Below are 14,735 nucleotides of genomic sequence, written 5' to 3'. Positions count from 1 at the left end.
GTGGATGTAAATATGATTGTTGGGATGTAAGCAGAACGTGACGTCTTTGAGAGCCAAAAGATTTCACGATTGATAAGAGGACATACAGCAGATTATTTAAAACTTTAAGATAGGAGGAAAAACATACACAAAGACAGTATAATATAACCAATTTTTATTTGAAAATAAAAACTGGGAGCACCTTGTCTTTTAGAGATTTGGTCAGATCAGGTAGACAAAATGAGTGATTTATTCTGATACACAAAGACAAATTGTGACTGTCTAAACAAATACTTTTGGTCATCACAACTGGTACAATTTCATTGTCATATTTTTTACTAATTCACATGCAGGCAATAATTGCATCAACCATTAAACATCATAGAAAAACCATATTACCCAGGAAACATAACCCCCACAAAATATCTGTTGTACTGAATTTTTAAAAAAATGTAAAAAGAGAATGTTTTCCTGCATGATTGATTCTTGGATTTCCATCTATTTGATTTGTTTTTTGAATGATCTTGTTGACAGCAAAATGTGTTATTCAGGCACAGATAAAACAGTTTCAACACAAGGCCAGCCTCAAAGTAGGCAAATGGATTACGATACAAAGAGGTTAAGCATTAAGAAGTACTGGACAGTACAGATTTTTGGCCAATAAATACAGAAAAAAACACTCACACATGCTAAAAAAAATCAAATTTGATATTTTTCAAGTGTTGCACTGCAAGTACCACAGCCACATGGCATTACACTTGCTCTCGACAGTGTTTTCTCACGCTCAGCATGACACATCAGAGTGTGTATAGGCCTACAAATCTCTTTTCAGGCAGAACACCATTCTCTGTCCGATTTTCAAAAAAGGCACAGTTTTTTTTACTTTCAGCACTGTCAATATAAAACAAGTGCAAGTTGTTTGTCATATAGTAATAACAAAAAGACATAGTAACAAACTAGTATTAAAACCTCGACTGAAAAACTGCGGCATTTGTGGTCGTCCTATGTGCCAACGTATTCCAGTGTGTCTGCTTTCAACGGACCATCAAAGACAAGATTTCACCCTGTTATCTTACATCAAATATCAACTTAAGACGTATATTTGCATGGTTTTTTAGATGTTTATAGTACAAATACGTAAAATACACTTTTGTTTTGCTGCTCATTTACAGGTAAATAAGGCTACAGTAATGTTTATATCTGCTGAATGCAATTATTGACTGGCTGCTTAGGAGGTACTGTCCGTGTAATTACAGAACTGGGTTGCATAGAGGAACCGTGTTAACCGTTTTTAAAAATAGATTTCCTTATATAAAAAAAAACAACCTATAAAAAGAAATCAATAAATGTATAAAATCTGGTGGAAATTTAAAAAAAAAAGAGCTGATGTATTTTTTTTTTTGTTCCTTAAAAGGCACAAGATTTAAAAAAAGGAATTAAAAAATATCCAAAAGTCAAGTCAGGTTAGGCAGGCTTCTGCTTTGGCAAAAGAACCACTTTAATATTGGAGTTGACTGTGATGGGATTGCTTTGGTTGTCGTTTCCCGCTCTTTCAAAATAGTGGTTGTCAATAATGTCAGCACTGAGGTACGAAGGAAAGGCCTCAGATCGCAATCTAAAGTCTCAGCTGAGCCCAACACATTGTGTTATCCAGGCTTGGAATTTCCCTAACCCCCCCCACACACAAATACAATTTTCTAAACGAGAGGATTTTGTGCAGAGGCAAGGAGAACAACGTCTGAAAACTCTAGTTTCTATTGTCAATATATATACGGTTTTATTGTAGCTGAAGAAGTTTGAAGCGGGTCCACTGAGAGCTTAATGTCCACGGAGCTGGTCCAGCTGCGTGTAAACGTTATCAGCTTGACTTAGTTCCTCAAAGACAGGCAGAAGGTTGAGCAGCTCGGCGTCGTCCACGTCGTCAAACCATGACACCACAGGAACCTGACGGAAAACAGATTGTCACTCACAAACTGTTTTTAAACAAAATAATCACACATAAACTGCACCTGCAAATACAGCTCTGAAACAAAGCTAAAAATGAAATGAATGTAGGCAGAAGTGTGTCATTTTTATCTGTCTTTAATGTGTCGTAGTGCATGTTTCTAAAAATCAGAATCAGAACCGGAAGAATACAGAACTGCTATGATAACTGATTCATTGTTTTAGTCATTTTTCAAGCAAAATGCCAAAACATTCTCTGGTTTCAGCTTCTGAAATGTGAGGATTTGCAGTTTTTTTGGTCATAAATGAGAGCAAAGTGAATGTCTTTGGTGGGGTTTTTTTGGACTTCTAGTCGGACAAGACATTTGATGGTGTTATAATGGGGTTTTTTTCACTATCTTAACTATATTACAAACAAAACAATAAAACGAGAAAGTCATCTGTAGTTCCTCAAAAACATCAAAGACTAAATCTGCTCATTTTAGACAGCTACTTGAGAAATGAGCTTTTCTTTTATGTGATTTATCATCTTGTAACTAAGAGCTAATCTCACATTGCCAGACCTTCTTATCGAGCTTGACGTCTGGAGACAATCTTGTCAAAACATTTTGGGAAACAAGATCTATGCTTTCTTAGAGACTAGTTATCCTTGCCCAATGTTTTGGTCCCTGGCGTTGATTAAGACCTGAAGTTTTCCAGGCCGCCGTGACCTTTAACGAATCATCTTTCAAATGATGTCTATGAATAATTTTTATCACAACTGTCAAAGCTATTTTCAACACATCGTGACGGACAGAAACAGAGGAAAAGACTCACAGCGTTATTAGGGTGGAAGATGTAGGAGGCAGGAGAGTTATCCAGGATTAGGGTTTTGTTGAGGTCTCTGCCCAGGCGGCTCAAATCTTTGACATAGCAGCCCTGGTGGAATACACAAGATTCCCGGAATAACCGGGTCCGGAATACACCACACTGATCCAGCAGGTCCGTCACTGGGTCTGCATACTGATGGTGGAGGGGAGGAGGGGCGCAGGTAAGGGAAAAGCAGGTTGGACTAATGAAGCACTTTCTACTATTGCTGGATATTTGATTATAACAGGAAACAGTTGAGAAATAGCATCTGAAATCTACTCATCTGGATCGGGTTGCACCGCGCAGCTATTCATGAATCGATGCTTACGTTTGAGTTGTGAAGTCACCATTAAAGTTTAATTCCGGCGCAAAATCCTCCCATGGTCTTTTTTGGCACTTACACACATCAAAAAGTCATCAAGACAGTTTTTTTCGTGTAACAACTGTTAACGGGGAAATCCAGGACAGTTGCTAACAGCTGGACGTGGCTAACACTGATTAGCTCGGGGCAGCAAAGTGAAGGCATTCAAACGTCTTTTTTAACCACTAATACTGCTGAAAATAACAGCAAACCTCTGCAGCAGCATGAGAAGAGTCCTTACACAGAAAACAAAGCACCAATGGGCACCTTCCTTTGGGATTGACTTTGGTAATCCACTTGAATGGACTTTACTATGAGAGGAGCTGGTACAGGGGCCAGTAGGTAAGTCTTTAAAACACTCTTTAATAAACTCTGGGTTCACTAACTACGTTGTTGGTGCTTCTTTAGCTGTTAGCGACTCTACCGGGTTTCTTCAGTAATAGTTGTTACACGACAAAGCGATGATTCATTTGATGTATGTAAATGCCGAAAAAGACCATGGGATGATTTTGCGCTGGATTTACACTTTAAGTCATTAGTAACTGCTGTAGTACTTGAGTCCGGACTCGGCCTCAAGTCTTGCACCTTGTTGGACTCTCTCCCTAAATTTTCTGCGTTGATTAGTTTGATGTTATTTTATTCTAAAGATCCACCCTAACTCCTTATTCACTATATGAGCATTAGTAAGACACTAATGCCCGTTATTGTCTTGAACAGGACTCCCTTTGCTCTGGACTCCAAAAGATACACTGGTCTTTAGTTTTAGTTTAGTTAATTTTAATTGCTAGATTTGTCTGGACTTTTTAGAGCATTTTACACCTAAAAATTTAGCCACCCTGCACACAGGCTAACTGTGGACCGAGACCCATGTGATTCAGTTGAATTTAGACATCTATCTAAAGTCTGTACTGGGCGTTTCAGTTTGCTGCTCGGTCCGATTGGAACCAATTACAAAACCACCTGAATTTCCAGGAGATGGTTTCATTGGACACATTTAAAGCAACGCTAAAAGACTTGGAAGCTGTCGCATCTTGCTGTAAATGTTTTGAATGTTGAATTATGTTTTGATATCTTTGACGATGTTATTTCTAACTTGTTCCCATTTTAATGTTAAATGTCTGTGCGTTTGAAACTGTGTTACTTGTGCTGCTGCCTGTCTCAGACAGGACTCTCTTGAGAAAGAGATGTTTAGTCATAATGAGTCTTTTTCCTCAATAAAACAAAAGAACCAAAGTCAAAGTCTTGGACTTGACTTGCACCCGATTAAGTTGGTCTTGACTCCAGCGCCGCTGCTAAGAATTCCGACTGGTGTTTGACTAAACTGGGCCTCACCAGTAAGAGTTAAGGAAGTCATTATAGCATCACATAGGAACAGAACTGCCCAAAAATAACAGTTTTTGCAGTATTTACTTTGCTCCATATATATATGATTATGCTAACTTGTGCGTAGTTTAGTCAGGCATTATTAGTGTACTTCTGTGTCTCCACATCAGGAAACGGGCGGGTAACATCACTGATATTCACTGTACATGAAAATATCATCAATGTTAATATGAAAATAAGCTGTAAATAATGCCAAATACAACTACTTCCCGTATATAAAGCAACCGGTTACATTAATAACCCATATGTAGCACCCTTGCACTCTGCACCCTTGTTTCACAGTCCACAGATTTCACTGTGTTGTTGTGTTTTATATTTATTCTTTTTGATATATATTCATCATCTGTACATAGTAGTCAATGTGCACCTATATTGTGTTTACGTTTTCATGAAAAGCAATTTGAAGTCTACATCATTGTAGCGGATATGGCAATCATTAATATGACCTTTTTATCTTGTCTATGGTAAGGTGACATAAGTTTTGTCAGTTGGTTGAGTTAGCAACACATTTATACGGCATTTATACCCGGCAGTTTGTATGTATAAATATTTACTAACAACAATCTTGTGTGTGTGGTACGACCCATTTTAATGTATTTTACCGTAAAATTGTATATAGATAAAGATATAGGTACTGGCTTATAAGTTTAAACTCAGAAACAGTTGATGCAACCAGCTCCAGATGAGCACAGAAACAAACTATAGCTTTAAACAGGAGCAGGATGTCTAATAAGGTGCACGTTAAGCAACTGCTATGACAGTAAAAAGGAGAACTAAAGGGAAAGAGAAAGCAGAACAACCTCTGATAGATCAGACATGACAAAACAAAAAACAACCTAGGCGCTGAATAAAATTATCTATTTTAGGATCTGCCTCGGTATCTGACATCAAGTACCTTTGCGAGACTGGCTGTAAACAGCACACATTCAAACAACTCTCCCATTCTCTGCAGGAACTCGTCCACGTACGGCCTCTTCAGTACATACACCTGTAACACAGGCAGAGCGTCAGTAACCTGTTCCCATTTTCATGTCATATAGATGTCTTTACATTTGCATCGTCCACTTATTGTTTCCGTCTGTCGGCTGCTAACGGCCAGTTCCTGAAACAAGTAATCAAAAATAGGCCGTGCCAGTGTTAACCAGCCTATCCTGGATTACTTGAACCAGGCAGAGGCCCACGGGATCCCAGGAATCACATTTCAGCAGTTAATTACATTTCCACATGTCCAACAGTGAGCGGCTCTTGTTGAAGAAATGGTCCAACACAGGGTGCTAAAGTTGAGCATTGTTCCCAACATCTTCACAGAGGCAATAATGTGTATTCAATTTGAATGACATGTCAGATAAACTAGGCTGAAATGACTCATTCTCTTGCCGGTGCATCCACTTCCACTTGCGATTTCCCTGTTCAACATGTGGCCAGTAGAGGGCTCCGTGCACCCGTCAGTGCAAAAAAAACAAACCTGGCTGATCAGTTACAAGACCCATCCCTTTTCAGCTCAGCAACCGCTACACACACACACACACACACACACACACACACACACACACACACACACACACACACACACACACACACACACACACACACACACACACACACACACACACACACACACACACACACACACACACACACACACACACACACACACACACACACACACACACACACACACACACACACACACAGTAGTTTACCTGGTGTGTGGTCCCCTCTATCTCCACAGGCACGATGAAGTCTGCATTACTAATCGGCTGGAGGGAGAACACAGAGAGGAGATGGTAGGCATGCTCATTCACATGAGCCACACTGTGTACATTCACATTACATAACAACCTAGAACCAGACTCCTCAGCGCTGCCTTAAATCACAGTGAAGAGCCTACACAAACAGAATATTATTCTATCTCTTATACGAGCTAATAATCAATCACAGCAGAACCCTATCAATGCACTGCTGCTACAATACTAAATATGTAATGTAAATTTACATTTCATTGATGTTTGTAAGAAGAAGCTTTCACTCAAACTGCAGGACAATTTTAAACATGGGAAAACATGAAGAAAAAGAAGCGGGTTTCTTTGCTTCGGTACCTTGAATGAGCTGTGCACCAGGGTCTCATCCAGGTCTATGACCACACATATCTTCCCTTGGTCCTGGGCCTCCATTTCAGGCAGGAGGCTTGGTTCAGCGTGCTAAGTAGAAACACAAATACTTTTGTTGTTTTTCAATGGTACTGCCCCCGAATCACAGATATAATTAGTGTGGTACTATGTGAGTGCCTAAGAAGCATGATTTGTCCTGAAAGTACAGTGATTCGCATGAAAATCAGACACTGGGCGTTTTAATTTCACCTCTGGGAAATTAAGACTCAGTATTAAAGGGACATGTATGTGTGGATGGCCTCCTTATTTACCGTTAACAGCTTCTATGTTGCATTTCTTTATGATTTGCATATTTATGTATTTCATTATACCTCCCAAAGGCATCTCTACGGGCATTCACCTGCAGGGAGAACACGTCAGCTTAATATAATATTATTTTTAGAAATCCAGTTGAGAGCTGTAGCAAAAGATGGTTTTCGTCATCAATTAATCTGTCAATGATTTTTTCAATTAATTGATTAGTTATTTGGTCTATAAAATGTCAGAAAATGGAGACATTTGTTGATCAGTGTTTCTCAAAGCCCAAGATGACGTCTTCAAATGCCTTGTTTTGTCCACAACTCAAAGATATTATGTCTACGGTCACAGAGGAGGAAAGAAACCAAACAATATTCACATTAACGACGCGGAAATCAGCGTTTTCTGACTTTTTTCTCTCTTAAAAAAATCACTTAATGCAATTATTCACTTATCAAAATACTTGGTGATTAATTTAAACCTGGGGTAGGAAGTTCATTTTTTTGGTGATGTTGGGCAAACAAAATCCATAATAATCTTTCATCATATTGTAATTCAGGTGTTCTGAGAGAAAAGTAGACTTCTGCACCACCTCTGGTTTTCCGGCTTCAGAAAATCTAACCGTGACGGTAGACTTTGGCCAATCACAGGTCATTTCAGGGAGAGAGAGAGAGAAAGAGAGCGTTCCTATTGGCTCAGGACATTTGTTGTTTGCTTTTTACCAAGCAGGTGACAACAAATTCAACAAATTGACTATTTAAACTAAACTTTGCAGATTTAGTCGCAACTAACAATTATTTCCATTATCGATTAATCTGCTAATTGTTTCCTAGAAACATGTATTAATTAAATCGCTTATAAAATGTCAGTAAAGGGTGACAAATGACCATCCCAAGTTCTAGAAGTCAATGTCTTTAAGTGTCTTGTTTCCCCCAAATGTCAAAAATATTCAGTTCAATATGACATAAAACAGAGAAAAGCAGGACATCTCCAGATCTTATGGGTTTGAGAAGCAGCCTTTTCTGCCACGTTTGAATGAAAAATACTTTTATGATTAACAAAATCGCTGGTGATGAAATTTCCTGCCTGTTCTAATCCAGTTCCTCCTTTTTATTAACAGTGTTTCCTATTTCCCCAACTAGTAAACAACACAATGCAACATAAAGCCATCAGTGCCTACATTTCATTTGGTTTCGTTTCAGTGCCAGACAATAACCAGGCCCTGCAGATGCTGCTTCCCTGGCTGCTCCTGATGCTGGAGGACACTCCTCAATGTGAACAAACATGGCATCTCATTAAAATGCCCCTTACATGGTACTGAGGCTCTAATCAGGCTGACAGCGTTCACCAGCGTGGCCAGCCGTGTGCAGCGGGCGCTCAAGGCTTTATTTTTTCTCCACCTCAGCAATTACCAGGCACACAATACACCATTCTGTGCTCGCCCGTCCGCCTAAAGGATTGATAGTCGCTCTGTCGTTCTTATCTCCCCTGGAGGATCAAGTGTGAACATCACAATGATTCTGTATCTGCAGACAGTTTGCGGTTTAGCTTTCAAGATGTTCAGAGCAGGTGCACTAGTGGTTTTAGTGTGCAGCTGTAAAAAAATAATGCTTGGAGACAATAATAAGCCCATCTTTTTTTACAACAGCATGTTTAGGTTATTCCTACTCAAACACCCCCTCTTTAATGGCGGCATGGGTTTAGAGTGTGTGTGTGTGTGTGTGTGTGTGTGTGTGTGTGTGTGTGTGTGTGTGTGTGTGTGTGTGTGTGTGTGTGTGTGTGTGTGGGCGCGACAAGGAAGTGAAATCTTAAATAAACAAAAATAAGAAAGGCAGGACTGGACCGAGGTCTTCAAATTGTTTTTTCAGTGATGTGAAACATCTCTGGAATAAGAATAGTGTTACCTTGACAACCGTCCCATTTTCCTGTGACTCCAGCAAGGCCTGCTGGGAAGGTGGTGGCGTTGGTGGTGGTGGTTTGGGGCCATCCTGAGCTTGGAGGCAACAGAAGAGCGCTTTGAAGATGTTACAGCTCCGAGGCTGTTTCAGGGCCGACCGGCTCACCTGGCCTGTTTAGTGCGGAGAAAGAGATACTTTCATGAGGAAAACTGCGTGACATGTTAAGTGGGCGTCAGATCATCTTTATTTTTTCCTCCTCCACACACAAAAACAAATCTTGTTACATGAAAACAGCTGAAAAATATTATTCAAATCAATCTGAAATTCGGTATAATTAGCTATGAGCTACTTGTAACATGTAAAATGAGCTTCCCCATTTCCTGAAGGCACCATCCATCTGTCCACAGGGATGGCACAGCCCGCACAATCTGTTTTTAATGCGCCTGCCTCTGCTGCTGCTGCTGGAAATGGCTGGTACATGTTATATAATCACAGAGGGCGGGAAAACCCACACTTTTCAGCAGTACCTTCAACAGAAAAACACAGACAGAAAACATTCCAGCCATTTTAAACTCCAAGACCTTTCAGGGGCTGCCTGAAGCTAGCCAGAACAGACAGACAGACAGTCCGTCAGTCAGTCAGTCAGTGAGCCGGACAAGCAGTCACACCTCAGTGCTCTGTGCAGGTCTTTGATCAGTCACCCTAACCACGAGTTTCTCCCCAGCTCCATACAAGACGTGTAGTGAAAAGAAGGAGAAAATTCCTCTAGCGTGTTTCATGTAAGGACTTGCAAACATAATTTATACCCATCAATACCATCATCACAGTAAACATGCTCCACTAGAAAGAAGAACTGTTGACAACCGTGAAGAGAGAGAAAGAGTTTTTTAGTCTACTATACCCACGCTGACCCTCAGCATACTGCAGACACGCCGGTGACTGTTACACAACACCATGTTTTTAGGAGACAAAGGAGCAGGATTTGGGAATTCCTCAGATGTACTTGATTAGTCCTGCCCCCCCCCAAAAAAACATCAAGCTATCCCTTCAATATAATCCACATGATTAATGTGAATCCTCGCTGCCAATCAGTGTGAGCCAGCCTATTGATTTCCCACAGGAAGGCAGCACTGGCCATGTATGACATAACACATGCATTATACACCCCCTCCGCATGTAAAAGGATGGAGAAAAACAGCAGATTCACCATACAGAGGTGCCACCCTATCAGGGAGAGCACTTTTAAACACAAATATGCAAACAAAATCATACACTGTAAATTCATTTCAGAACCAGTACCTGCGATCATGCATGATGCACGACCTCAACAACCAACGTAATGGAGCAGAATCAATGAGCAAAAGCCTCTTTTTAAGCCTGGGGAAAAGCGTGCACACAACGAAATCTTTGAAACGGCGCTACAATGGGGCGTGTGCAGAGGGGTGTGTTTGTGCATTCCGCTGTCAACACCGCGGCACCTGGTGTTTCTGTACGGTCCCTCCTGTTCACCAACAGCCACCCCGGACCCATTTAAGCCCATCAGCCTGTGATCTGTTCTTTTTTGTATGCATGTATTGAACACTAGTGCAGCAGTCTTTTAATGCTACAGCCGCGCATCGATCTGTGACCAACCCCCCCCCCTCCGGTCTATGATATGAAAAAAAAACACCACATCATAGTAATAAACGAACCATACAGTTGGGTTTGCACTGTGCTATAGTGCTGCCTGCGGGGCCGAGGAGCTCTTCATGCTGTACCTGGTAGTAGTAGGATGTGGGATGGTGCCAAACAAGCTGGAACCTGATCGACATAAATACACGGCAGCTTGGCTCTTCTTTTTTTTTTTTCTTCTTTTTTTTTGGAGGAGCTGGCCATGATCACCAACACTAACCATCACCACCAGCAGCAATAATCACAACACCACATGTTAAAGAAGCGGCTGAGATTTTACACACCGAAATAAAGAGATAAAAAAAACAGGATCAACAATAGATAAGCTCTGGATGGCAAACCCAGTGCGTAATGGAGACTATGGACTTATACTTGACCTCATAATCAATAGTATATGAACAACTTAGCTGTGGCAAAGCTATAGAATGGACGTGGATGGGTGTTAGATTTTTATTCTAACAGTTGAATGCTCTTTATCATCCGCAGGTGAAGAAAAAACAGCTTCAGGGCAAAATATTATTAGTAAATCAGCACATTATGATTCTTCTTCACGACAGATTTTATAGTGATTATATTTAATATGACAAATTTATTTTTGATAAATGTAAAAAAAAAAAAAAAGCAGAAGAAAAGCCAATGCGCCTCTGAGCGCGCTCAACCAGCGTCCGCAGCGCTCAACTGTCAAATGGGCGCACTACAGGCTTTCTCAACAACACACCGATCATTCACTCGGGACACACTCGAGATAATACCACTACAAAACTGAAGCACGTTTAATAATACCACCAAAAAGCAAAAAACAACAACAGGCCCCGTCTACCTCACCTGTTTTCGGTGACACTTGAACGTCTTCTTTCTGCACTTGGGTGATAACAGAACTTTCCATCTGACAATCACGGAGCCCTCAAAATCCTCAAAGCCTGTCCCGGAGCACTGACGGGCATCCCTCATTGGCTTTTATTGACACGTTGACTCAATTCGACCGCGGTAACTTGTTATGCGCCTCGGTAACAACGTAACAACAGTCCTCGATGAGAGTAGGCTACAGTGTATCTTGTTCCTGGGCTTTTCTTTATTCCGCCGCCGACACCGCCGCCCGGGGAAGGGGGCAAGGCACTTCTTGGGAGAGATGGGGGTGTTTTTTTGCAGGCTATTTGTCAGCTCCCGGGTTCAAACACTACTACTACGGGGTGGATATCGCCGAGCAGCCCCCCTCTGAAGTCTTCACTCTTGCAGCAACAACATGGAGAATCCAGGCGAGAGAAGGAAAACAACCGAGGAAATGGGGCAAGGGAGGGCGGTTTCAAGTCCCCCCCTTACTACAGATAAACAACATCGTCCGAAAGGCCTTAAAGAGCGACGAAAATAACCGAGAGTCGACCTCTTTGGTCGGCTTCGCTGCGATAAAACAGATTCCCGCGCTCAGTTTGATGTAAAATATGAGTTTTGTTGTTATCCGGGGCTTTGTTTTTCTACGGCTGGGACTCCGCGGGCGCCTTGAAACCGTCCCCGCTCCCCGATTGGACGCCCCCCACCCCCACCGGAGAGAAGGGGCGTGGCCAAAGGCATTCCTCCCCGTCCTGCTGCACGCGCCGCACCGAACACATTCCAGCGCTGCGCGTACGAACGAGACCAAATTTGTTTGTTTGTTTTTTAATTATTTACCAACTAACGTTACTTTCTGCAGCTTTGGTCACATTAATGAAGACAGGCAACCTTTCTTTTGAATTGTTTTAAAAAAAAATTATATTATGTATGTCTTATTTTTATTTATTTGTTTTTATTTGTCTGTTTATATTTATTTGTTTGTCGTTCAACTTTAAAAAAATGCATCAACAAAGCTGCAGATATTAATTATATGTCGAAATAATGCAACTTTATCATTGCCTGTAATGTTTAATAGGCCATTTTGGAATTATTTTCCTTAAATTGCTAATTTTACACCATGTTTACGAGCATAAAGTTCACGGTTTTTACGTGTAAATCGCGATAATCGAGTATAATCGCGACTCCACGACCTACGATTAGTACAAATTAGATCATTGTTGGTAAATGATTTACAAAATAACTTGAACTTCTTCAACAACATTAACATATAAATGAAGACGTGGTGTATTTATTATGTCTCTTAAATTTCAATTTTTTTAGTTTAATATGTTTGTTTTCTTTCTTTTTTGTTTATATTTTAGGCTACTTTCTACAAATCCATTTATTGTTTGTTCAACTTTTAAGCAATGTAGCAAAGGGGTTGAAGATATGAATTCTAAGCCAAATGCAACTGTATCATTGCCTATAATGTTTAATGGCTTATTGTCCGGAAGTTGCTAATTTTACGCTTAGTTTACAAGCATGAAATGTGCTGGTTTTACGCGCAAATCACGGTAATCGCATGTAATCTCGACACCACAACCCTAGATTAGAAGGCAAACCAAAATCAATGTTGACTTGTAATTCAACATGCTCAATAACAGGCTTATTAAAATGATAGATCCAGTAAAAAAACCAAAACAATAAACATACATTATGTGTGATGCTTGTAAATGTTTTTATTCATCTGACGGACCCCCTCAGTCCACTCAATACCTCCACACCAGAAGATCTGTTAGGTAACTCCATGCAGAACTACCAACTGTCCCTGTGTAGCACTTTACATGGGGGTAACAGAGGGCAGAGTGAAACCAATGACCCAAGCTCCTTTCATTTTCTCTCTCCTTTTGCTTCCCTCTTCACTGACACAATAATAAAACAAAACTGCAACTTGTTTTTGCTCTGGGGAAACTCTGTGTTACAGCAATCACCAAACGTTTGTGCAACTACACGCTCTGAATGCAGTTATTTTACCACAAGACTGCTGATCGTAAACATTTCACAATTGTTTACGATATTTTATCAACTTACTAAGTATTTAGGTTCAAATCCAGTTATTAATTAGAAAAATATATAGAAGCAGTTAATGTAATTGCTTTTAATTACAATGAGTTTTTCTAAGCTGCAGACAAATCCTGTGTATTTTTTTTTTAAATATTGAGTATAGTGACACTAAAAAACCTTTTATAACCATGTCCAAATAAACAGATATTTATATACACAGCATGGCATCCTTACCCGCAAAACTAATCACAGTGATCCCCTTTCTGTAACGCACGGAGGCACCTGCATGTTGAGCAACAGCAGATATTTGCTATATTTAAGCACACGCATATGTGAACACAGCCTGCGTACTTCCATAAGACAACCAAGCTGCAGAAAAGAGAAAGAAACAAAACAATACACTTGGTAATAAAGGAATAACTACAGTTGAAAAAGTCACTCTACCCTTTCCAAACACATGTGGGCCCATTTACACCACAAGCTCAGCCAGTGCCCACAGTGGCCACAATGCAAGACATAAACAAGAATGGCTCTGCTGTTTGCATTCCTGGTGTCGGACATTTTAGGGCAGCACTGACAGATCCGTATAAAAATATATACAAAATAAGTATGGACCGCACAGCTGGAAAATGTCATGCGGTTTTACAGCAGAAGCCGCTGTTCAATCAACTTGAAATTCATTATCTTTGCCTGATCTCGGGTGTCTTGCACCTTTTTTTTTTTTCCTAGTGTTGCATTCCTCTGAGAAGAAGAAGAGGAGCAAAAAGGGTTCAGCTGGGTGTTTGAGGCCCCTGCAGTTGTACCCCTGGAAAAAACATGTGACTTCAAACATCAGTTAAAGCTTCATCCGCCTTTCATCAGTCAACAGAACAAAAAACATGAGAGGAGAAATTAATCACAAGTGTGGCACGTTTCAATAATTCTGACAAACAATTCCTGTATTTCCATGTTGCGGTTTATTGTGTTTGTTCAGTGGGACTGTTTGTTCACAATTTAATTACGCGTTTGATGATTTTTTTTTTAGAATCGCAACTCATTAAAATCACTCAGTTCTGCAGTTCAAGCTGCAGTGATAAAAACATGGGGCTCCCTGCTATGAGAAATGCATCAAGGATATCCTTTTTGAAAAACAAAATCAGTCATTTACATTGGTTAATCTGTTACATGTCGACACATTAAAGCAAATGTACAAAAACAAACACTTGTAATCTAAATCTAATGGAAATACATCACTGAAGATTCAGAAATAGTCTGCACAACACTGTTTAGGTTAGTATGCAGCTGAAATCTGTGGTGTTGTTGACATCAACCTCACACACACACAAACACACACACGCACGCAATCACACACTCTTCATCCATCAGGCGTTG

At 40.4% G+C, this 14,735-nt stretch overlaps 1 protein-coding gene across 1 annotated transcript; it reads right to left on the bottom strand.

The window, feature by feature from the left end:
* Window positions 1–139: 139 nt before the first annotated feature.
* ctdsp2 (CTD (carboxy-terminal domain, RNA polymerase II, polypeptide A) small phosphatase 2) lies at window positions 140–11,983 on the bottom strand. Its single transcript, XM_083920222.1, has 7 exons — window positions 11,319–11,983; window positions 8,829–8,992; window positions 6,616–6,717; window positions 6,220–6,276; window positions 5,412–5,504; window positions 2,740–2,925; window positions 140–1,923 (listed from the first exon to the last, which is right to left on the bottom strand). The coding sequence occupies exons 1-7, from the start codon at window positions 11,377–11,379 to the stop codon at window positions 1,798–1,800; spliced, it is 789 nt and encodes a 262-aa protein (XP_083776348.1). The 5' UTR covers window positions 11,380–11,983; the 3' UTR covers window positions 140–1,797.
* Between the last annotated feature and the right edge of the window lie 2,752 nt (window positions 11,984–14,735).

This window comes from Echiichthys vipera (genome assembly GCF_963691815.1).
Source record: "Echiichthys vipera genome assembly, chromosome: 9".
Taxonomy (NCBI): Eukaryota; Metazoa; Chordata; class Actinopteri; order Perciformes; family Trachinidae; genus Echiichthys; species Echiichthys vipera.
Note: the sequence above shows the minus strand (reverse complement) of the source record. Positions and strands in the feature narration are given on the sequence as shown.